This window comes from Sturnira hondurensis, unplaced genomic scaffold (assembly GCF_014824575.4).
Source record: "Sturnira hondurensis isolate 20B ecotype Veracruz unplaced genomic scaffold, ASM1482457v3 Scaffold0000648, whole genome shotgun sequence".
NCBI classification, from domain to species: Eukaryota; Metazoa; Chordata; class Mammalia; order Chiroptera; family Phyllostomidae; genus Sturnira; species Sturnira hondurensis.
Window position 1 is genome coordinate 4,870,958 of NW_028073279.1, and position 24,167 is coordinate 4,895,124.

Sequence of the window (24,167 nt, forward strand, 5' to 3'; positions counted from 1 at the left end):
TGAACTTAAGTGTCCATTCCTTAGGTGTTTTGTGTTTGTTGTGCTCGATATAAATTGATAGTTATTAATAGTAAAATTTTTATGATAAACAACATTTTGCTGTTGTAAAAAATAAGGGAGTGACAGTATTAGTTGCTAATCAAATTTTGTGACTGTCCTCCAGAGAAGATTTTATATTGGTGATAGTGGGGTCTATATTGGTAAATAAGAAATAAATATAATTTAGTTAATAAATACCCCAAGAAGGCAAAGCTTGAGAGTCTGTATCCTGTTAATATATCTGAATGCAAGTGTAATGATACATACAAGTGAAAGTGTACATACATTAAATCTGAAATGATTACAATGTTGGTATATAAAATGAGACAGAAGCCTAAAAATTATTTTTGTATATTTTGTAAGTGTATTCGACTGGGGAAGGAAGATACCTACACAGAGATTGGGAGTGGCTGTCAAGTGTTCTTTCACTACGAAGGCAACAGTGATATAAATAACCAATACTGTCAAACTGATTGCAGTGATTGGCTCGGCATTATAATGAAAATGCAGGAGAATATAGACTCAAATCATACAAGTAACCAGAAGTGTTCAGTTATCCACACAGCCAGCTTCAGTATTCTAGCCTCTTTTCGTTATGTGTCACTAGGAACCACCTGGTCAGCAGTCAGTATACACTCTCCTTTTCAGATTTGTTGTGTTTCATTTACATTGATCTCACCTCTTGTCTGCCATTCGCAGATGTATGTAGAAATCACTACTCTAAGCCAACTTCCATGTTTGACACTGAAACACTTAATATTTGTGCTTCTCTTTTTTCATAGCATAGTATGGCAACTTTGCATGTTTTATCTTCCACGTAATGTACTCATTTATTTAGTAGATGTTTTTGGAGCCTACTAGATATCAAATTCTGTGCTAGGTATCATAGGACACTGAATGAGGAGACAGACTATCTCTCTACCCTGAATGGGCACCATTCAATCTCTGTTCTGCACTAGACACTGTGCTAAGTACTTGACATATGCTATTGCTTTTAATCCTCCAAACAGTCTATAAAGTACTAGTGATACAATTTTATTTGGGAAAACTATTCCCACTTTTTAAAGGCACAGATATCACTAAAGCATAATAAATATAGCAATTAATGATTATATATCTTAGATTATTTAGTTTTTAAATTTACTGTAATTTGCTTTCCTAGGAGACTTTAATTGGAAAGGAGTATACTATTTAAGATACAATTTAATTCTCAATTTTAAGGCATAAATGCCTTCAACTAAATTTTAAAAAATAGCATGAATCTTCAAAGTTTGAGTAGAATAAATCATTTTCCCATGACTTGAGCATTGCTGATTGAAAAGATAAAAATGCTGCATCTGCACAGCAGAAAATGGGGCCCTAAAGCAGAAAAAGTAATAGGCATAATGCATGTGAAATTTTAGCTGTCTTTTATTCTATCTGTATTACAATGGCTTTCTTACACAGTTCTCCCATATTACATGTGTAATATTGTTTCCTTGTACATACAGTCATTCAGTGGACATTCCATCAAGGATGTTATTAGGTGGATGATGTATTAGGCATTAAAAATTGTAAAAAAAGAACGTAAGGATAATGGCTAATTATAACCAACAAATCATTAAAGCAAATGTCAGAGTTCTATACTTTCATTTAAGGTTAAATTTATATTTTATTAAAAATCTTAATGAAAATGTTAGTCTTACTGAAAAGGAAATTTACAAGAGATCTGGCATAAATAACAATGAATAACCATTTAGATGATAATTTCCCAGAACTGAGGTTCAGGGAAGATAAATGACAAAGCTTGTTAGTGGCAGGACCAATGCCACTACTGTCTACTTTGTTATACTCTAAAGAAGAGAGAAGTTGGTTGAGGTTATGAGAACCCTAGTTGAACTTTTAAAAATAATTCTTTTCTTGCAGTTAACTATTTACCTAAAGAAAGTTGACAGATAACCCGTTAGAGATTTTTAAGAAAAGGGGCAAAACAGATTTTAAAATTACAGATTTAATTCTACTCTGAGATAGAAGAATCCATTTAGTATATTACTGTCCATTTACTATATGACTTCTGGACATCTTAGACTCTGAAGATGCATCTCTCATTTTTATTCACATTGAGTATATGAATGCTCAGGAGGTGCAGTGTGTTGTGATGCAGTGTGTGTCTGAATTCCTGACAGCTAACATTTGTGGGTTGGCAGGGTTTTAAGGCATTCTTTATAGAACTAAATAAACTACTTTCAGAATTTTTTAAATCTATAAAATCTTTATAATTATTTAAAAGTGGGAAGTAATAATATTTTTCTGGACTACTAAGATTGATGCAGATTTTAAATATTTTTTAGTGATAAACAAACAACCTTGATTCCTGATGAAGTGTTTGATGCAGTAAAAAGCAACATTATAACTTCTATTAACTTCAGTAAGAATCAGCTATGTGAAATTCCAAAAAGGTAAGAACTATTCATGATGCCATTTCTATTAAGTAGTGCTTCATTGTAAGATTTGTTTGCATCTTAGTTAAAAAATTATTTTTCATAGTTTTAAAATTAGAAATTATATGTAAAATTCCTTGCATTAATAATACTTATGTTACAGAATATATTTCAAATAATTTATTTTATGGATTCAAGCCATTAACAAAATACAGTATAAAAATTGCATAGATTTGCCCTGGCTGGTATAGCTCAGTGGATTGAGCATGGTCCTGTGAACCACACGATCGCAGTTTGATTCCCAGTCAGGGCACATGCCTGGGTTGCAGGCCAGTTCCCAGCAGGGGACTCATGAGAGGCAACCATACATTGATATTTACTCTCCTTCTCTCCTTCCCTTCCCCTCTAAAGATAAATAAATAAAAAATCTTTAAAAAAATTGCATAGATTTGATCTTTGTTCTTTGTTCATAATTGGTTTAAATATAAAATAAGTTCCGATCAGACTGTCAGCAGATTTCTCAAAAGAGACCTTATAGGCAACAAGGGGCTGGAAAGAAGTATTCCAAGTCATGAAATCCAAAGACCTACAGCCAGGATTGCTCTGTCCAGCAAAGCTTTCATTTAGAATGGAAGGACAAATAAAGTGCTTCTCAGATAAGATCAAATTCAAGGAGTTCATCGTCACCAAGCCCTTATTATATGAAATGTTAAATGGTCTTATCTAAGAAAAAGAAGATGAAAAATATGAATAGTGAAAGGACAGCAAACTCACAGTTAATCAACAACCACACCTAAAACAAAAGAAAACCAAGAGGACAGCTAGATCAGGAGTGGAACCATAGAAATGAAGAACACATGGAGGGTTAGCAACAGGGGAGTAGGAGGAGGAGAAGGTACAGAAAATAGCATAGACAGTAGGTAGAAAATAGGGGGGAGGGCAAGAATAGTATGGGAAATATAGAATCTAAAGAACTTGAGACATGTGGTCATAAACCAAAGGGGAAGAGTGGTGGCGGAGGGGGTATGCAGCGTGGAGGGGGGGAATAGAACAACTGAAATGGTATAATCAATAAAATATGTAGAAAATAAAAAAAATAAATGGATTCTTAAACTTAAACATACATTTAAGGCAAAGTAAAATTCCAGGACAGATAATAATTAAGGCTGTTTTTAGAAATCTATTTTGATCAGTTACATATCCAAACTGTTTGAAATTTTTGTGAGAAATGTAAAAGTTACAGAAAATATAATTAGCAAATATAATGTAATGTAGGGTTCTTTCCACCCTCTATGGTCTGCTTATAGTTTTGAGGTTCTGAATTCAAGTGCTAACATTTTAGAATTATTTTTGTTTCAGGATTTTGGAACTGAAGGACATGGCTTCTGATGTCAATCTCAGTTTTAATAAGCTTTCCTTTATATCCTCAGAATTATGTATGCTTCAAAAATTGACTTTTTTAGATCTCAGGTATGTATTGATGATATTCTTGCTTCACTTTTTTCATTATAACTTGTCTTTGAGTTTGCCTAACTTTTGCTCTTCCCCTCATATTTTTCTAAGTAAATGTGGAAATTGGTGTTTAGTTTAGTAAAAATATTTTAGGGTAACTTTAAAATTAAGCATTTAGAAAGCATTTTAATCAAATCTATCATTTATAGATAATTTACAAGTTAAGTGATATGACAAAATTATTTAAAATACTAGAAAATATTAACACATTCTTTGATAGATTAATGCTTGTGTAGAATTGCAAATAACACAAGGAAGGTGTTGCTTCACATTGTTCTTTTTCTGAAAGCAAATAGCATAAAACTGTCAACTCCATGCTGGCATAGCATGGCTTCTCTTAAAAAAGAAACTATGTGGTTCCAAAATATTATATTAAATATGCATGGCCAGAAATAAAGACTAGGAACACTATGAATGGTAACAAAAACAAGACACTACTTAACGTTCTGCAGATATAATAGGAAGTTGAAAAATGTTCAAAGTTGATGTGACAGGATCAGAAGCATCACATCTCTCATAGCTTTACATGTCTCAGGGTTAGACAGTCATTTATTGCATGGGCTTTAAAACTTGATCCTAAACTGTGTGTCTACTGCCTGGGCTTCCTACTGCTCATGTATTGATACTAGGTATGTTTTTTAATTTATTTATAGTTCCTCTTGTTCTGCTCAAACAGTAGTCAAATAACAATATGCTAAGTTATGTCTGTTTTATTTTTCCTGTAGGAACAAATTTTTTTTCATTTATGGGATTAAAGCAAATCTACTTTACTTTGCTCCTACTAAATGTAGACTTACTTCTATTTTGAGGGGTGGCAATTGCACTGGCAAAACAGTATTAAACCACATTTTAGTTTGGTATTAACAGCAAAGAGATGAGTTCATGTCCCCATTGCTGATGTCTTTATTTCTTTTTGTCCCCTTCTTCAGTGGAGTGTGTACATGTGTGTATGCCTTCATCTGCAACCATATCTGGAAGTTTCTAGTTAAGTGACTAAAATATGCTTTTATGTCTGATACCAGATTCAAGACTTTTTTGAAAAGTATAGAAACCAACAATAGGTTATTCCATACAACTTAATAAAGGCAATGACTGGAGAAAAAGTGCAGAGAAAAGAAAACAGAACATAGGTTGAGGTGTAGAAAATGCAATTCTTAAATATTAGACTTGACTTCTGAATGTAAAGAGATAGGTTAGAGAAAATTATTCAGTTATAATATGTAGCCATCTAGTTGGATATAATTATAATTTTCTCATAGATACGTTCTATTATAGGTAGGTATACAGCCTCTGGAATCCCACCTTGTTGTTAACCTTTCTTGTAACATCGTTCCCTAGTCCTTCTACCAGTAAATGGGATTCTGTTTACTACCATGGTTCATTATACAATGTTAAAAAAAAAAAAAGCACTGTGCAAACTGAACTTCTAAATTTAGGGTAGAAATGGACTTGCGTAATACCTATGTAGTAGAAAGTTACACATTTCTAAATGTACAGTATCTCTTTTCTGTCCTGTTTTATTCTTTCATATAATATTTCAAATTTTTGGAGTAGAATTTCAAGTCTGCACGCAAGATATATATGTATTAACACCAGTGAAATATCTGTGGTATCAAATAGTGTAGTATTTACAGGCATGATCCTAAAGGGTAGGGTCCTGACTATGAGAAATATTGCTGAGTTTAATTTGAAAGACATAAGGGACTAATTTACAATGTTCATTCTACTGTTAAAGAGGTCATTGCATTATTGATTGGTTGGGTATTGGCATTAGGATTTGGTACACTAACCAAATTCTTGAGGCAGCTGACTGATTTAGCATTCTCAGGACTCAGCCTTAATGAGATCAGATCGAAGATTGACAGAGCTGTAGAATTTTGTTTGATCATCACTTAAATTATAAATTAAGCTGAACAAAACTTTTGTAAATCATCTTTTTCTTTCCAATTTAGAAACAATTTTTTAAATTCTTTGCCTGAAGAAATGCAATCGTTGATAAGACTACAAACAATCAATCTTTCCTTTAATAGGTAAGAGAACAGGCAAATCTGCAACTATTATTCCTTTAAAATTTGTAGGTCTAACTAGAGAAAACAACTAAAAGAGCCAAACAAAAAAGCCCTATGTTTTTACTTTCTTTAAATATCTTGGTTAATTTTCACTCAGTTCTGCTTAGAATTGAAAGTGATGTTGCTTGCTTTGAGTTTTCACAATTGACATATAATAGCTTTTTGTTCCTTTTAATCATTTAAGTAATTATAGTTGCTACAATTGAAGCATAATGCAGAAAAGTGTCCCTGAAATCACCTGAAGGTAAAGGAGATAGCATTATAACCAAGACTGAGGAAAAATAGGCAGACATGTGCCAGACCACAGGGATCAGTCATCCCAGGTAGAGCAAGCAGTGCGTAATGAGGCACAACCATGTGAGAACATGCTGTGTTGGGAACATTTCAAGGAGTCGAATATGGCCTTACAAGTGCTTAGGTTTCATTCTGTTACCATATTACCTCATTGATGAATGAAGAAGCTAAGGCACAGTGATGTTACAATGCTGCCTATTTAAATTTTTGTTCTTTCTGTTCCATTATCTTTCCTTCTTGTGTGTAGGTTATACTGTTGTTCTCATAATTTAAAAATATATGCACTCCTCAGATCGCTCCTCATTTTTACTTGTGAATTGAACTGCCATTTCTCTGTTGAACTGTCATTTCTCTATTGAATTATTTGTTGAGTTGTCAATTGCATTGTCAGGTAATGTCTTTGGGGAAGTGGCAAAAGTTAACCTTAACTTCTATATTAACAGTTGAGCCACATCTTTTTAAATTACAGGCATGGGTTGCAATTTAAACAAGTTTTATTTTTTATTTTATTTATTTATCTTTAGAGGGGAAGGAAAGGAGAGAGGGAGAGAAACATCAATGTATGGTTGCCTCTCGTGCATCCCCTGCTGGGAACTGGCCTGCAACCCAGGCATGTGCCCTGACTGGGAATCGAACCTTGATCGTGTGGTTCGCAGGCCCACGCTCAATCCACTGAGCTATGCCAGCCAGGGCTAAACAAGTTTTAAATAGCTTGTTCATGGGTTGGTGAGAAAGAAGAGAAGGGACTAATTGGAGGCAGTTTGGTCCAGCTGTACTCCTGGTTATTGATGCCCCTGTCCCTCTGGAACTACAGAGCTGCCTTCAGTTTAGCCTTTGCTATTGCACCAAGAGGTCCTCGGGGATTTGTGTTAATGGCTCTGAGAGCCATTGGCTTTCTTATCTCCCTTGGGACATCTTCAGGGTTGCTTTGGATGGGGAAGTTGGTAGCCTATGCTAGTTTATCATCTTTTTCAGGAACCAAAAATGCACTTGTTTTTGAAACTTATTCCAAGCAAATAGGAATCTTGAATTTTTACTTAAGTTTGGCAGTGATTCTCTTTCATAAGAAATACAAATGAACTCTGGAAGAATACCTACATGGAGACATTCTATACAGAATCTCAGGAAGATTTGCTTGTCTCTTGAAGGTGAAAGGAAAATATTGAAGAATTTACTCTCAACTTTGGATTTTATACAATAAACAGGAACTGTTGCAAATATTTCCACCTAACATATATTTCAGGGTTTCCAAAAATTAGTTCATATTCCTTCTTTTCTGGCAAATTTGAATATAATAAGACTTAAACCAAATCTAAAGTAACTTAACACTAAAGAAAGCTTTATCTCCAAATATCAAACTTAAGGTCATCTATTGGAATGAATGATTTTGCCTCTGATTACAATATTTTTATGTAGGTTCAAAATACTACCTGAAGTTCTGTATCACATTCCCACACTTGAAACAATTTTGATTAGTAATAATCAGGTTGGATCTGTGGACCCTGGAAAATTGAAGACAATGGAAAGTCTGATTACACTGGACCTTCAAAATAATGACCTCCTACAAATTCCACCCGAGCTTGGTAATTGTGTGAACTTAAGGTAACTATACCATTGTACTAAGTTTTTTCCATTTATTTGACTGATTTTTTGAAGTGCCGCTTGGTTGTTTTGTTTTTTTGTTGAGATGAAACTCTAGCAGGAAAGTTGAAGTAAAAAGTGTAACATTCTGTTAAAAATAATAGACAACAAACCTAGAATACCAATTCTGTTTTACAGATTTTACCAAATTTATTTTTTTAGCTTTGTTTATATGGTATCATGTATATGTAAATGAAGTAATTTATTCTAGTGATACTTTTCTCATCACTGTGTAATCTGAAACTGCTGTGTAAAAATATCAGGGAAATATATTTAGCTGTGCATTTAGGGTTTTTCAATATTTGATTACACATCATAGGCATTTGTTTCAAGTGGGCCTCATGGTCCTGCTCTCTGTGTTTGCTGCTACCACAGCCTCAAATGCCTTTACCTTGCTTTTATCAGTAATCAAACTAAATATCACATATGAAAACCTTCCTTATTCTCTAGAGTTAGTCACTCCTCTAATTTCTCATCCTGCTCTGTTTAGACTCAGTGAAAGAAAGTTATCCCAGTACTTAAAACATAGCCCCAGTAAATGCTTGTGAAGTGACTATAAGGGGAGTTGGAGATGTTAACAGAAAGCCGAGCAGGATGTGTGAGGAGTAATTTCTGCAGGTGATGGTCTGGCGTATTTGACTTTACTAGGGCAGGACTGGCATCTGCTCTCGTAGCTCTCAGTAGTGAATCATAGGAGGCAAGTGCAGTTAATTCTCGTTATTGGCAGCAGTTTTATTCTATAAAGTCTCTGTAAACATTAAATTAGTGAAGACTGAACTGTTGCTCCTAGGTGCAGGGGTTAGGTTCTTTCAAGCTTCTGGTCACAGCATTTTCAACCAATTAATACATAACCTTTTATTTTTAATGTGTGTTTTTGTGCTAAGACACCTTTTTAAATATCATCAACATTGAACTATGGCCAAACGATACTAGAACTCATGCCTGAATGAAGCTTGTCTAGTATGTATTTTCTCTGAAGGCCCATCAGAGCCTTCTTGTTTAAGAAAACTAGCAGGCACTTCAGCAGTACACTCGCAGGCCATTTCCAACAGTGAAATTACCAACAAGTACAAAAAATGCAAAAATGTCACACTAAGAAGACCAGGGACACTACCCATGTTTACAGTGTGGGAGCTGAATGAAACAAGAAGGCAGCGTCACCTGTTTGACCTCAGTGGAGAATGTGTCTGTCCAGTCACTTAGGGTTTTTGCTGCTCTATGCATGTCAAAGAATGATCTTGAAAGTGCCAGCTGTCTTGATTTTGGGGTTACAAACAAGTTTTAGTAGGCAAATCTGTAAATGTGGAGTCTCAATAATGAGGACTGAGTGTAATTAACTTCTATAAATTAAGAAAAATAAATCTTTAAAAGAATTCCCTGAGCTCATGGAAGTATTTGAAGATTTAATTTAGATGTGATATATATTATATGGTGTGAATCCTTTGACTTTTGTTTACATAAACACTTCAGTTATTAAAAAGTAATACAAAAGTTTATCTTATAATTTAAGACATTTCTTAATGATTAAAGAAACAAATTAACAGGCCCTTAAATTTTAAATTGAACTTCATTTCAGAACAAGCAAATAGGTTTTATATGTGTATCTGGTAGAAGGTAGGAGAGGGCAGATGTGTCAGTATTTCCCAGGGTGGAGGGGGACATACTGATCACATTTTAGCCCTTGGGATAGTGCTTGTCAGTATGCTCATTCCACACTTGTGTAAATACAGGGTGGGGCAAAAGCAGGCTGGTAGTTCGTATGGAAAATAATACAATAATTAATAAATAATAATAATTAAAAAACTGTTCTGGGCACTCACAACTGTAAACCTATTTTTGCCCCCACTTGTATGGATTAGTATTTAGTATATGGTTATTATAAGACAGAGAAAAAGATGGGTTAAATTACAGTTCAGATCACAGCTCCTCCTTTTAATAGCAGCGGTGTGACCTTGGACAAGTCTTTCTTACCATTCTGAACTTGTATTTCCTTATCTCTAAAATAGGAATATTAATGGTATCTTCATTATAGGGTTAAGATTACTGAGTCAGTGAACTTAAATTACTTAGCACAGTACCTGTCACATGATAAGTATTGTTAATGCTGTTTTGGTTATTATTGCAGTTCTAATTCTAACTGTTTAAGTGTCTAGATTTGAAGTGGACTAATGGAAAAAAATACACACATCTTATTTATAAGATTATAAGTGAAATTAGAAGAAAAGCCTCCCTAATGGAAAATGTTAAAATTCTTAATTTCTCTTTTGTTTAGAACATTACTACTAGATGGAAATCCATTCCGTGTTCCTCGGGCAGCCATATTAATGAGGGGAACCGCTGCTATTCTGGAATATTTGAGAGACCGAATTCCTACTTAAATTGGAGTTGTTTTATAATTCTGGTCATGTTAGTTCTTAGAATTCTTACATTGATAATTAACACCTTCTAAGGTGTGTGTACATTTGTAGTGGTGATAACATGCATAGTGTACATACATATGGTCTGAATGTTTTGCACAAGGTTTATCCTACTTATTTTGATTCCCTTGTAACATAGAAGACAGTTTCTTTAAAACTGAATTTTGATTTAATGTAGTGTAATACTTTTATGACAAAGCATTTTTGTAGAAGTGGTCCCCTTCGTTTCTGTTTGTGTTACATATAATGTGACCACTGATTTGAGTATGACCATCCAATTTTGATCATTTTATTTGATATAAAATTGATTTGAATTTGTTCTTTGCGTTTTAAAAAAAATCAAACTTTTCAATTACTGATGATAGGATTTTTGTGATGTAGTTGGGTTCAGCATAAGGCTAAAATTAACATCATGTATTGTATTGTTTTTGTTTTAATGTAGTTGAAATATTTCTAGCCTTTACCCCATGTTTTATGAAATCATTTTGTCATGGTTTCTAAGGTCACAGAAATGCTACACAAGATATAGTTATTAGTAGAGAAAATAATAAGTGTTGTTATAATTACTCTCACAATTTTGAATTTAAAACTTGACAAGGTTTTTAAAATGATGTCTTTGTATTGTATTAAGTTTATATACAATAATTTGGTTTTTGTAGATTCAAGAAGTTTAAACAGACTGGATGTGCATATTTTTTCCTCAGTGTTATCAGTGTAAAAATACTTTTTGTTCTTTTTTATAAAAAAGTACTGAAGACCTGATTTTGTTAATTCTATAGATGTTAGCAACAGAACATAACTAATAATGTATATACTAGATAGAAATCTTGAAATGTACTTTGTTTAAATACTTACTAAGCAGATATTTGTGTATATAATCTCATCTGTGGTGTATTGTAATCCACCCTTGTGCATTTTTTTAAAATTCCAGGGCCTTAATTTTAAAATTTGCTTGTAATGTTCATAAAACTAAACTTGTCATGTGGTAATTTTATAAAAGGGAAGTTGTTACAGGTGAACTTCATTTAATAAATATCAAATATAAACATTTTTATTTACACCAGAAACATGAGGAGTAGGCTAGGCTGATCAGTCATTATAAAATTTACCATGTGATTCAATTAAGTAACCAATCAGTAGGATGAATATTAACTCACATAGATGGGTGGATGGATGGATAGATAGATACCTTTTGGATGATTGAGGCATGCTCATATTATGAAAAAAATCATTGCTAATAAAGATAAATAGTACATGTTCATAGTAAAAGTTACATTTGCAAATACTAATTACAATGTCTGTGTTTTTCTTTAAAACAAACATGCTTTTTTCATACTACAATTCTGGTTGACTAAGAAAAATCTTGCTTTGACATTAAACAAAAGACACTGTACAATAAGATGACATTTTATTATTTATACAATAAAGAAACATATGTTATTCAAAACACTTGTTTTAAATACTGAAAAAGTTGAGTACACCAAAGCCGAAAAATGGCTCTGCTATACACTGCACAGCATTATTTTAGTCCCTGTGTTTTGTATCTGTACAGAAAGCATCTTCAAAATGCATTCTAATCACATTGTACACCTTTATAGATTAGTGTCAATACATAAAACTGGAGGATACAGCTAGCATTTGCAAATGAACTATTTCACTGATCAGTAAGTTTAAAATAGAGATTCAGAGGACTTCTTTGCACATAAAATGAAGCAGCTTTCAAGGTCATATGGTCTCATACTGCAAAAAATCCATTAAGTACATTCACAATCTATGTTAATAAAGTAGTAAATATGTCTCCATTCAGTTTTATATACATCAATATGTACTTCAACTAAAAAGTACTGTTAATTGTGATACAGTAGTTTTAACACATACAAAAATGACAATTTTTATATATAATTTAAGCCCCAAATCACAATTATCTCAAAATATTAATTACAATACAGCCATTTCAATTAAACATCTTATGATTTAATTTTTATATAAAATGATAAATTTTTTTATTAAAGTAAGCAATTACTTTTGAATTGGCAGTTCACCCACGTAGAAAAACCTTAAATATTAAGAGGTGTTTCCTGCCCCCTCCCACTCAAATTTATATACGGCCACCTAGGCTAGCAAAGAGACAGAAAAGGCCCCAATTTATAAAGATTAAGCCTCTTTTGCTATACTGCTGTGGCTTGTTTCTCCCATAAAAGCTTTACAAGGGGAGTGTCAATAAAGTATGCAGTGAAATCCATGCATTAGTGTACAATATGTCTATGTAAAATGTCAGCATTTACTAGTGCACATTGAAATGTCCACAAAGACTGAAGAAGTAGTAAATAAGGAAGCACTTCTAAAGATCTATCAATTGCAAATTGTAAACTGGAAAACTGCTTGATGATATGGAATTTCTGTAAAATCCCAATTCAAGTTCTTTCTCTGGCTAAAGGAACTGTGGTCACTTGGCCTTAAGATGTCACTGTTGCGCTGCAATACGGTAGTGAAGTCCGCTGTCTAGAAAGGATGTGTGTAGAGACTCCTCATTTTGCTAAAATATTGGCCTAATGTCACATCACTGTGTAGGACTTTTGCTTAAACCTACAGAAGGGATATATTTCACTACCCAAATTATATGACCTCACATGAAAATGTGTTTGTACATGGTCTTAGCATTTAGAAAAATAAAGAAATATGTGGAATTAGAACTTATTTATATTAGTAGTAAAAGGCTTATGCCCCCAAATAACAGGTCAAAGGTAATCAGTTGTCAAGTAGTTTAGGAAAGAAAGAGTACTTTGCGTGGCTACTAAAACCATAAAACCTTTTTACTTATAATTCTTTACAGACCAATTAAAAACCAATCTCTCTGTTTAGAATTGCTGCTTTTAATTTAACATTTTGTCTCTGAACAGAGAGACCATAGCTCATCATATGGTTTACTTATCTACATTTGGGTGGTGGGGGTGCCCTTGGGTGGCTATAAAATGGGGAAAATGAAACTACAGTACGTGCAAATCTTTTGCAAGGTTATTTGAGATGGCCTTTGACATTTACAGGTAGAATTCAATAGATTTACCTCCGATAACTAGTAGAAAGTTTCTACTTCATATGAAGACAATGTCATTGTGAGCTTCCTTTAGTCCCTCTATACATTGAGTACAAAGAGAAACTTGGTTAGCTCTTGGGACAAAGATATCAGGTTTATCTATCAATTATCTTTCTCTTCATTCCAAACAGAAAATAGTAAGGCTTGCATTTTCAAGGAGGAAAATGTAGTTGAGGATGTTGAAGGGAAATGCCTAAACATCATACAGCAGTATTAAAACATTCATTACATTCCATTGACAACGCTCGTCATCAAAGCTAAAATTAGAAATCCTAGAGTAAAACTTAGCATACAACATTCCTTACTGCCCTGAACACATGCCTTTTATACATTCCAGACCAATAAGGCTTCTCTGAGTGGAAAGACTCAAAATATTAAAAATAAATTTATTTCAGCACCACACTGTGAAAATAAATTATCATTCTAACAAATAGGAGAACAGCTTTATGTTCTATCTGCCTGAGAGTTTCATCTTGGTTTTCCTAAAGACTTTCCGGAAAAAAATTACGTAAGATTTCCTGACTAAATAGATGTTCTTTAGCAGAATTCTAAGGAAGGAGAAGAGGGATGGAAAGATGCAAAGAAATAGAATGTGATTTCTTTTGTCCATCAAATGCTTTTCTTCATTCAGCTATTATAAAGATCAGCTGACCTGCATACCTGGGCATTATTTAACCTCATTACCTGTGCAAAATAAGCACACAAAGGGAAACAGCTGTGTACCCTCGTCTCTACAGAGACACAAAACCTGAGTCACAATAAAGTTTTTAATATGAGAAAAACTTTCTTAATGTAGGAAAATAACCTTTAAAGGACCGAAAATATTTTTGTACTATATAATTAGCTAACTAAAACTTCACTGTGCTTAAGTATCACATATTTTAAAAGACCCAACAAAAAGGAGTGATTTACATTTGATAATTTTCTTAACTATAACTGAGATACCCACATTTTATGTATAACATCTATTTTCATTCCCCTGAATTCATTAGCCTTTCCAGAAAATAAAAGCACATTTGAATATGAGGACTGTTTACTTTCTGATGAACAGGACCTACTTTTTCTGAGTGTCGAGGACGTAGGAGACTTAGGGTTGCTGGGCATATAACTTAATGCCAGGCCACAAAATCCTTAAGGAAATCATTATTTAGAAGAACGTGTTACTGAGTTGGGCCAAAGTCTGCATGAAGCTCCTTTCATTTGCAGGCTCCCTTTCTTCACACAGTTCTTTCAAAAACTCCTTTTTTCTCTACGTAGTTTCCTGAGCTTTCAATGGGCTTCTTGCCTTTTCCATAGTTGGACCCTGAATTCTCCCAAATGAGTGAGCCTTCCTTGCTCCCACCCAACCATCAGTTGCAATGTCCTCTTCTCTACATTGTTTTAAAAAATTTTCCTCATCTTCAGGAGCTCAGTTCTCTGTGATGACTCTTTGGCTTTCCCTCCCGTGCCACTTAACTATTCATTGGGCGAACATCTGTTTAAATGTCCCCAGTATCTTTAAGGCTCAATTCAGGACATGAATACGCCCTAGGCTGTATTACATCTAAGATGCAATCCCGGACTATTTTATAGAGAAATGAGTGTAAATTGCTGCTCTATGCTGCCCCCAACTGGCCATTGTCTGCTGGGGCATTGCACTGAATATGCGTTCAAGTCAGTGAAGTCACTGACACCTAGAAGAGGAATCCTAAACCAGAAGATTCAGTCCTTCTGTCTGTAGGTGGATAGGAAGTTCCTTTGAATGGTATCAATAGGTGAAGGGATTCTGGACAGTATCCTTGAAAGCTGTCTTTTGGGTTAGCGTGACTAGTTTGGGGATGGAGGTAAATGCAGTGGTAGGGAAGGAGATGAAAGGCATTAGCTAACGAATTAGTCTCTTCCTGCGCTTTTATAATGATGCCTGAGGATCACTAGAAGGGTTTTGTAATGTGCTGAAAGCTAAAAGCGGAGTCACACTTGCTCTGCCAACAGACTTGTTACCATGGGAACCAGTGCAGAAAAATGAAAATATGACAAGAAGCTGAGGATTAAATGTGGAGAAAATTGATAGGGAGTTGGTTTCTGCATGATAATTTGAACATTGGTGATTTAAAGAAACAGGATGTTCCTCCTGTGGCCAGACCAATGAAAATTGGTAAAACAGCTTGCCGGTAACTGGTCCTGGAGGCCGAGATTTGGGGAATACGGGGAGAAAGCAGTAAGCGTGCTCTAGTTTGGACAAGGGGAACCCTGTAAAATCCAGCTCCACTCCTGCTGAGTTTGAACTTCAGTTCAAACAGTAAATTAATCATCTGGTCAGAAGGGGCCCGTTGAGAGGCACGTCCATCTTAGCTTGATAACTAAAGGCAGCCTGCTGTAACAATCCTTGCCTGCCAAGGCCAGCGCGCACTACCTGACCAAAGTATTGCACATCTAATATACTATTGCTTGACACATCTTCCCAAGTATTAAAAAAAAAACCCTATTACAACTCCCCCAGCAAGGCAGTTATTGTAAGTAACCTGGAATTTAGTTTTTCATTAAAGAAACAATTAATCCACTTCAGCTGATGCAAGTTCTCCCTGTGTACCCGCCTCTATCATTCTGGAGTTGATACACTGATCAAACCAAGACTCTAGGATTCCGGGACAATCTGTAACAAGGACTTGAAATTTCAGCCCTGAGAAAGGCAGACCTACACATTTTACATCCAGGGAGATCACACCCGTGATTCTATTTTCTGAGATTCTATGATCAATGCCTCATTTCTGTGACTTCAGCCTTTGGTCCACATTGAAATGCAGTTGCCCTGAGGAGATGAGGGAAGGTCACACTATAGGTGACCTGATTTGACCCCTCCTAGAGAGCCAATTTTCAAGTATCAGTGACCCCCTTCACTTGACCCCCCTCCCCTCTCCCCCAACACACACACAAACACTAGAAACACCACCACGCAGGAAGCGGGAGACAAGCCCTTACTGGAGAGTTGTCTTTAGCTACAAACTGAATAAAAACATGCTTTGTGCTGAGTACACGGGACACAGGTTTCACCGCAGGTGCTAGTTTCTTGCTCAATAATGACATGCTCTTCTACTTGTTAGAGCTACTTACTGAGTCCTTTGACAATCTCAACAACGAGTCCTTGACATACAAAAACCCCAGTAATTTCTGTTTTCCCAAGAGAGCTGACAGAGTTCTAAAATCCCACAAAGCCTGACTTCTCTCCCGCTCGCAGAGTTTGGAGGCAAACTTGATCATGGACACAGATTTGAGTACAGTGATGTTGCTTCTGCTAAAATAATTTCTTCCTCGGTATTCCAATGAATTTTAGAATCTGAGACTTCTGTGCTTGGTTTTTGCGGGGAGGAAGCATTAGAGTAACCTGACACAAGACTGATCTTTAAAGCTCCGGGAAGCATGGCTTTCCACTAACAGGTTAGCAGGTCTCTTTCTGAGACAGGCAAATAAAATACAGCAGGCTCTTCCCGAACAGCTCTGCCTTTGCATTGACGTCTGGTAAGTAAGAGACTCCTGCCTTTTGTTTTGGGCATGGTCTCCAAAATCAGGCAGCAGATGCTTGAGGAAGAAGACTCTCCGGTCTGCATCAAATGAAAGATTTCTGTGACTCTACTGGTTCTCTCACGGGTACATCATTCCCTGACACACCTGAGCTCCTCCGGGCTTGAAAGGCCACCCGACACTGTGTATTTAAGAGTTTTACTGTATCTGTTCATTCGTCAGGTAAGAAGAGGAATAAAAACTATTAAAGTAAATCTCATAATTTATTGAGAATTTAAATTTGACTTCCGCAAAAAGTTTGCACGATTTCTTCTATTTTCTTTGAGGTTGTATAAGTGATTCCCCGCTCTATGTTCCTTACAGAGTTACAGACTTTTACATAACTTTTTCGTAGTTTTCTCTAGTTTATCATACAGGGAAGTTCACAAAAGAACCAATCTTGCCAATATTAGGACATTTATTGCTTTCAACCGGAAGTATTTGGGAATCAGAACAGCTGACTTAGGAGTGGAATCATAATGTCTGCCTCCCAGGCATGTGATGAATACATCCGGAGACCAAGTATACAGCACGTTGACTGTAGTTAATAATACTGTATCGAACACTTGAAATTTACCAAGAGTTCAGGTGCCCTCTACACACACCCACGCCCACACACACACACACCACAAGGTAGATGTGTGAGGAGATGAGAGGGTAAGTAGTTTGACTATAGCAATCATTTTACTACGCGAATCTATCTATACCTTAAGTATATACAATTATTATTAAAAACAAAAATAAAAATAAAAAATAAAAACAAAAAGCTACCCACCCCCAAAGAAAAACAAACGCAAACCAATGTTGCTATTTTGGGATTAAGATGAGGTGTTAAATAAAACAGTTCAATTTTATAGTGAAAAAATGGTGTTTTTTTTATGTTGGCCACTGAATAGACATAGATAGTCCCGGCTTATCTTCCACCGCATGACCGAAGTATACTTGGAGGTTAGGAGCCCTGTGACTGAGTAAGAAGCACAATCTCATCTCCCAATGTCGGCATGCTCTGCCGTCCATTAAAACGTCGTTTTAATAGGCTCACATTGGCTAAGTTGATGCACAAAGACGCTGAATTGCTCCAAGGTAAAACCCACCACTTCATCACCAGTGGCGGCTGATTTTCCAGTCTCTGGTTGAACTCATAATTTCGAACCCACTGTTTTTATATAGCTGTTGTCCCACCTTTAGGCTAATCCTAACTTGAGTAAAAAAAAAACAAACAAAAAACCCCACAAAAAAACCTTAATTTTAACCATAAAGAGCAAACAAAAACTCAAGGACAGTGCTGGCTCTAAAGCCACATCGGCCATTTCTTTGGCCAGTGTAATCCCCGAAGAGAGCCTTCCCTCGGAATGACTGGTGGGCCTCTAGACGGCTGCCTCTTCTCCGCGCTGCGAGGTGTTGCCAGGGCAGCGCACACCGTGGACCCTGGAGGACCCTGGAGGAGGGCCCGGGGAGACGTCGCAGGGCTCCTTCAGCCGTTCATTGAAGTGGCACGAGTGCGGCCTTGACGGCATCTGCCCAGTCCAGGCACTCTTCAGTTTTGAACTTCCTAGAAAGTCTCGTCATAGGTGTTGTTCAAGTTGCATTTCTTACTGAGTTCTAATGGGTCCTATTCTGTTCTCAAACCAAAGCACCCCCTAGTCGCGGAAGGGAAGGTTTGCTAACAGGAAAGAGTGCTTTTATTTCTTGTGTACATGTGCATACGTATTTAGAATATGTAAGTCCACCAGAACTGTGTACACTTTTCTTAGGTGTTTAAAACAAGCATGAGTTGTTGTGAAGCAAAGATTTCAAGAGAAACTAAAGGGTAACTGCTCTACTCTCTTTTTCAGATCTCTTGCAGCAGAAGAGTAGCTCAATGCCCTGCCCTGGATTCCCGCAGCCCCCTCTGACTTTGACCTCTGAGGGGCAACCTCTTGGGAGGAGAAAGTCAGAGGAAAGTGGAAAGTGAGAATTTAGCGAACTTAGTGACTATCCCTCCCTGATACGGTTCATTCTAGACGACACTGCAGGTATTTACGTTGTCACTGTCACCTGAGAGTGTGCTCTTTTTGGAAAAGAACATACATGAGGAACAGGAGCCTGCTTTCCTAAGGGAATAGAAAAAGAGTCTTCATCACATTATAAAAACAATAAAGCCGAAAGGAAGCAGTTGCTGTTGTATTAGACTGGGAGAGAGGGATAATACTGTTCTCTGCGCTTCCTTCGCATTTTGTTCCCGCACAGAGCATTTATTAGACTGTGTGTGTGTGTCTCTCTCCCTAGTAGGACTGTGAATCTTGAGGGGAGGGACCATGGGCTTTTATATTTATGTCTCCTATTGTCCTCAAAATCCCTTGGTCACTAACATTTGTTGATTCAATGATAGGTACAATGAGAAAACAAAGAATTTTTGTAGTTACTGATAATTTTTTAAAAGAATAAACACATAGGTTGGCTAGAAAACAGATCTGAGGACGGTCCAGAGGAAAAGTTGGGGGAGAATTAAACATCTCTTTGAGCTGGATCTATTCAAACCCACACACAGGCCTGGGTGAATACTCTCACCAGGTATAGTTGTGAGGGGTGTAGACAAGCATGTTGGAGATTCTGTGGAACATTTTAAAAAGAAAAGAGACATGTTCTCTAACCTTTCAGTAGTTTATGATTATCTATGCCCCTCGGTCACTGGGATAGTAATTATCATTTTTGGTAAATATGTGCAAATGTGTTTCTGACTGTGTGTGTATGAGAGAGAGAGGAGTTGGAACTCATTTACGAAATGGGCACATAGCTCTGTAGTATTTGGTAGCAACATTCATGGTTTTATAAAGAACACATCAGAATGATCGCCTGCTACAGAATCTGTCCCATCGTAATGTGACTGTGATTCTAACACGTACAAAACATGGGCTGCTGAGTCGGGCACCACGAGTATGACCGGAGGATTATGGAGGAAGACTGGCTACCGAAGATGGATAATTTAAAACAAGCAGAAGGAAGACAAAGGAAGACAAGTATTAAAAGTTGGAAACAGTTTGTCTAATGATAACATTGAGGAAAAATCAAATTTGGAGATCATTCTTACCCACTACCTACAACTTCTTTTACAGATGAATTCTCTGGTTAATAAACACCAGTAGAGCCCTGGCTGGTGTAGCTCAGTGGATTGAGCGCAGGACTTTGAACCAAGGGATTGCGGTTCAATTCCCAGTCAGGGCACATGCCTGGGTTGCAGGCCAGTTCCCAGCAGGGGACGCACAAGAGGCAACCATACATTGATATTCCTCTCCCTCTCTCCTTCCCTTACCCTCTAAATATAAATAAATGAAATCTTAAAAACAAAACAAAACACCACCAGTAGAAGTTAAGTGGAGTCTTGAGTACAGCGGTCACTCCTTATTTTGCAGGGAGTGACACCGTGGGCAACCAGCATCCAGGTGGGTAGGGAAGAGAGCAGCGAGTGTTTCAAAGAGCTCCAGGCATCGCAAGTAACCGTTTCTCACTGCTGAGCGCTCCACTCGCCAACCCAACACTGGTGACCTTCCCATTTGTGGTACCTAAAAGCAGAGCTTCCCGCCCTCTTTGCATTATGGCACAGGTAGAAAAAAAGTCATATTTGTTCTGCATAATGAGGTTCAGGTGGGTACAACAGATAAGGCCTCTTCAGGCCCCAAGTGAAAGCAAGAAGCCACCAGCCCCACGCTGAATTCTAAGGGGCTTCGAACATGAATCATTTCAATGAACCTCAGCCCTAAGGGGCACTGTCCTGGCTGCGGGTGTGAAGCACTGACTTACAGGTTGCTCCCAGGAACACAAAATGAAAGTATATATGACAAAAGAAGAAAAAAGGAAAAAAAGGTAATAGTCGATAGCAAAAATCTAGAGGTGCCACCAGCAGTAACAAAATAAAAACACTATTGGAGTATATGAATAACTTTCAAAAAGTAAGTTTTTTCATCATTCTCAGTACAGATCCTTCCTAATTTCCATTCTAATACTTAGTTCCTGATTCTACAACTAACCCTATCATGAAAGGGTTAAAAGCAATGATCATGTTGAAGCCTGGAAGGGGTTGAAAAACAATTTTGAAATAGGAAGCAGGCAAATAAAAAGGCCAAGAGCTGTGCTCACCAGAACGGAGCGGTGGTGAGCCCAGCTGCCTTTGTTCTGCGACGTGCAGCCACGCTATACACAACTGAGATGTGTTCAGGAGACATTTACCTTCACTGAGAAGAGAGGAAGCAGCCTTGGTAGGAATACCCAAGACTGCGCACTAAAGCCATCAGTTTGAGGTCACAAAGCAGTTATAAAACAACCGCCAAAGAAGATTGAACGGATTTAGCTAAGAAAGCCCACACTGTATTAGTAGCTGGGGATCAGGTGGCCTGAAGGAAACTTTCCTTTGAAGGAAAATGCCAGAGGATTTAAATAGTTTTGCAAAGACTTTGGGAAAGAACACCTTGTTCTCTCTACTTTTGCTTGGGGCTGGAAGAAAAAAAAGATTAAATGGTTGGCACAGAATCACCAGGAACCCTCAAATAAGCAGGGCTTTGGCAGAATTTGCAAAGGAGGGGCCCAAACAAGGGGTGCTGGCTAAATTAACTGCTGTAAGGGTGAGAATATATTTAGCTCAGAAGCTGTAAACAGAAACTTTTGGCTTTTGAATGAATGACCCATCTATTGGTGGTCAGGAAGTTCCAAATATCTAAGAACCCAAATAGCTTGAGGACACAAGTCACAGAAGCTGCCAGGGACTCTGCACCTTCCACGCCCAGACACCTACTGGAAGGAGGGGAGGGGGGGGACTGCTAACTACCCTCCGAATCTGCTGATGACTTTATGGCATGTATTTTGAAATGTGTTCCTATTTACTCTATAATAAGGTAAAATCTAATTATTCTAATTAGATTATGCTAATTTCTTGTACACATAGATAAAATGAAAAATTAGGAGTTCATACCAGATGCCTAGTCACTGCAAGATGTCAGCCGAAATTAAAGTTATACACACAGGTTCAGATTGGACTGGTTTTAGAATTGTAAAAGGAAGGCTTTGCAAGGCCAGCTTAGTCCCCAGTGTTTACATTTTAGAGAGCTCACTTAAAAAATGTTTTTAAAAATAATTTGTAGACACTATCTCCCCACATATTGGGAATGAGCATATTGGAAAGAAGGCGATTTAAAACAATGACCAACTGGCACAAAATATGTGGAAAGCACAAGAAAGTTAGAGAACTATTCAATTGGCAGATGTAATAATGAAATTGAATAAGTAGCACTATCGATGTTAAAGCATAGGTTCACCCAAGGCTTAGAGAGGGCAGATTCTCTCTTTGCCTCTATGATTGGGTCCTGGAAGTGGTTGATAAAACCCGAGAGGTTTTGTCCAAAAATAAATACTGCTTAAAATAGCTAAAAGCTCTTAAATATTCTTTTCTTATATTGTTTAAATTTAGAGCATTGTTTCAAATTAGTTCTCTCAAGAGTATGGAAAGGATGTTAATATATTTATTACTAGTTTTATTAAGAATGATGGGGGACTCAAGAGTTGGAAAATTTTAGTTTCAGGTAATAGTCAAGAAGTGTAGTAACTAATACATGTAAAGCTGTTGTTTCAGGAACTGAAGGTGTGACGCGCCCTGACTCCAGGAGACCACAAGCAGTTCCACCTTTGCGCCCCAGGAGGGCTGTAAGCAGTCAAGATGCTATCTGAGCCCTTGTGGTCCAGGGTGAGCCCTCTACTTCCCAGGACACAGATAAAGAATCACCAGTCAACAAATGAAAGAATGCTGCAGTTTTTTATCTGATTGACCTTTTCCCTGAATTCCAAACCTCTTACCTGAACTTTTCTTCTCCTTATAAAAAGGTTGGTTTGAAATGGAATGTAAGACGGTCTGTTAGGGTACAAACCCACTGTCTTCTCAGATCGCCAGCCATCTGAATAAAGTGCCCATAAAGATTCAATCCCTGTCTCTGCTTATTGGTTCTGGTAGTGACAGGCAGCATAGATGCCAGCTTTTTCGGTTTCAGTACAACAGGTATGAAAATAGACTGTCCAGAGTGTGGTCATCCAGCTAGAGTATTGTTATGACTTATATATAAAATATGGGTACACAGGCGCCATCTAGTGGCGTTTATTCCTAACTGTAGACACGTTCCTAAAAAGTATGGGAATCTGTCCAACTTTTTATGAAGATGGTATGCGGTTGGCCAAAAATTTGTGTGTTTTTTTCCGTAAAATAAAAGACACATTTTCACTTTTACCAATAACTTTATTGATTTGAATATTTTGAGTATGTTGGCTATTTCCCACATGGTATGACATTAACTATTCTCAATTAATGTCTAGATTTGATTGTTATCAACTTCAACTGGTCTACCTGACGGTGGAGCATCATCCCATGTGAAATCTTCAGCACACAACCTCGCAAACCACTTTTGACACGTTTAATCAGTCACAGCACCTTCTCCATACTCTGTGCGAATCTATTTTTTCTTTTGAACTTCAAGCGTTTTTACCTTTCTTGAAATAATAAAGAATATGCTGAAAATATCACTTATTTTCTTCCATCTTCAGTGTTAAAATGGCTACACAAAAACTCACCAATTCTGATCAGTTTTTTTAAATGCGTGCTGATATGACAGCTGTCAAAATGCAGTTTAACGAAAATGGTTTTGAATGAAGTTGGAGACAGCCAAGTGCTACTAGAGCCATCTTACGGAAAAAAAATAAAATTTTTGGCCAGCAATTTAAAAGGAGGATCTTATTGGGATAAAATATATGATTTGTTGCTTTATAAGGGTGATTTAGTGAAGGAAGTTATAGTCTTTACTCTGGAGGAATTTAAAAACTAGCATTAATTCTCCCCTGAAGGTAGAAAGATTCCCTCAGGGTCATTTTCTTTCTTATGAGAAAGAAAATAATGTTCTCTTATGAGAGAACAATAATATTTCTCATTTCCCCACAGAATTTTTACCCATGGCTATACTGTCTGGTGTTGTCCTTTATTTCAGAAAATTTCTCTGGTAATATTTTCTCTAATTTTTAGTGATTTTCTTTTTACTGAGGAGTTGCATAACTAAAAAGCACCCATTACAAAAATAGTTTCTAGAAATAAATAGCAATGAAAGAAAATGAATTCATAATATATACGTTATTT

General features: G+C 36.6%; 1 protein-coding gene across 6 annotated transcripts in view; it reads left to right on the forward strand.

Annotated features, from left to right (window-relative positions):
* LRRC40 (leucine rich repeat containing 40) overlaps positions 1 to 22,242 on the forward strand; it is a 54,351-nt gene extending 32,109 nt beyond the window's left edge. The window contains exons 11-15 of one of the 6 annotated variants that reach the window (XM_037042525.1): positions 2,370 to 2,477; positions 3,819 to 3,929; positions 5,924 to 6,001; positions 7,751 to 7,936; positions 10,248 to 11,677. In XM_037042525.1, the coding sequence (XP_036898420.1) occupies positions 2,370 to 2,477; positions 3,819 to 3,929; positions 5,924 to 6,001; positions 7,751 to 7,936; positions 10,248 to 10,353 (589 nt within the window). In that variant the 3' untranslated portion in view covers positions 10,354 to 11,677. Of the gene's footprint in view, positions 1 to 2,369; positions 2,478 to 3,818; positions 3,930 to 4,900; positions 5,899 to 5,923; positions 6,002 to 7,750; positions 7,937 to 10,247; positions 11,678 to 22,230 lie in introns of those variants that run through there. The other 5 variants (XM_037042536.1, XR_005065936.1, XM_037042545.1 and 2 more) reach the window with 5 other exon arrangements.
* The last annotated feature ends 1,925 nt before the right edge of the window (positions 22,243 to 24,167 follow it).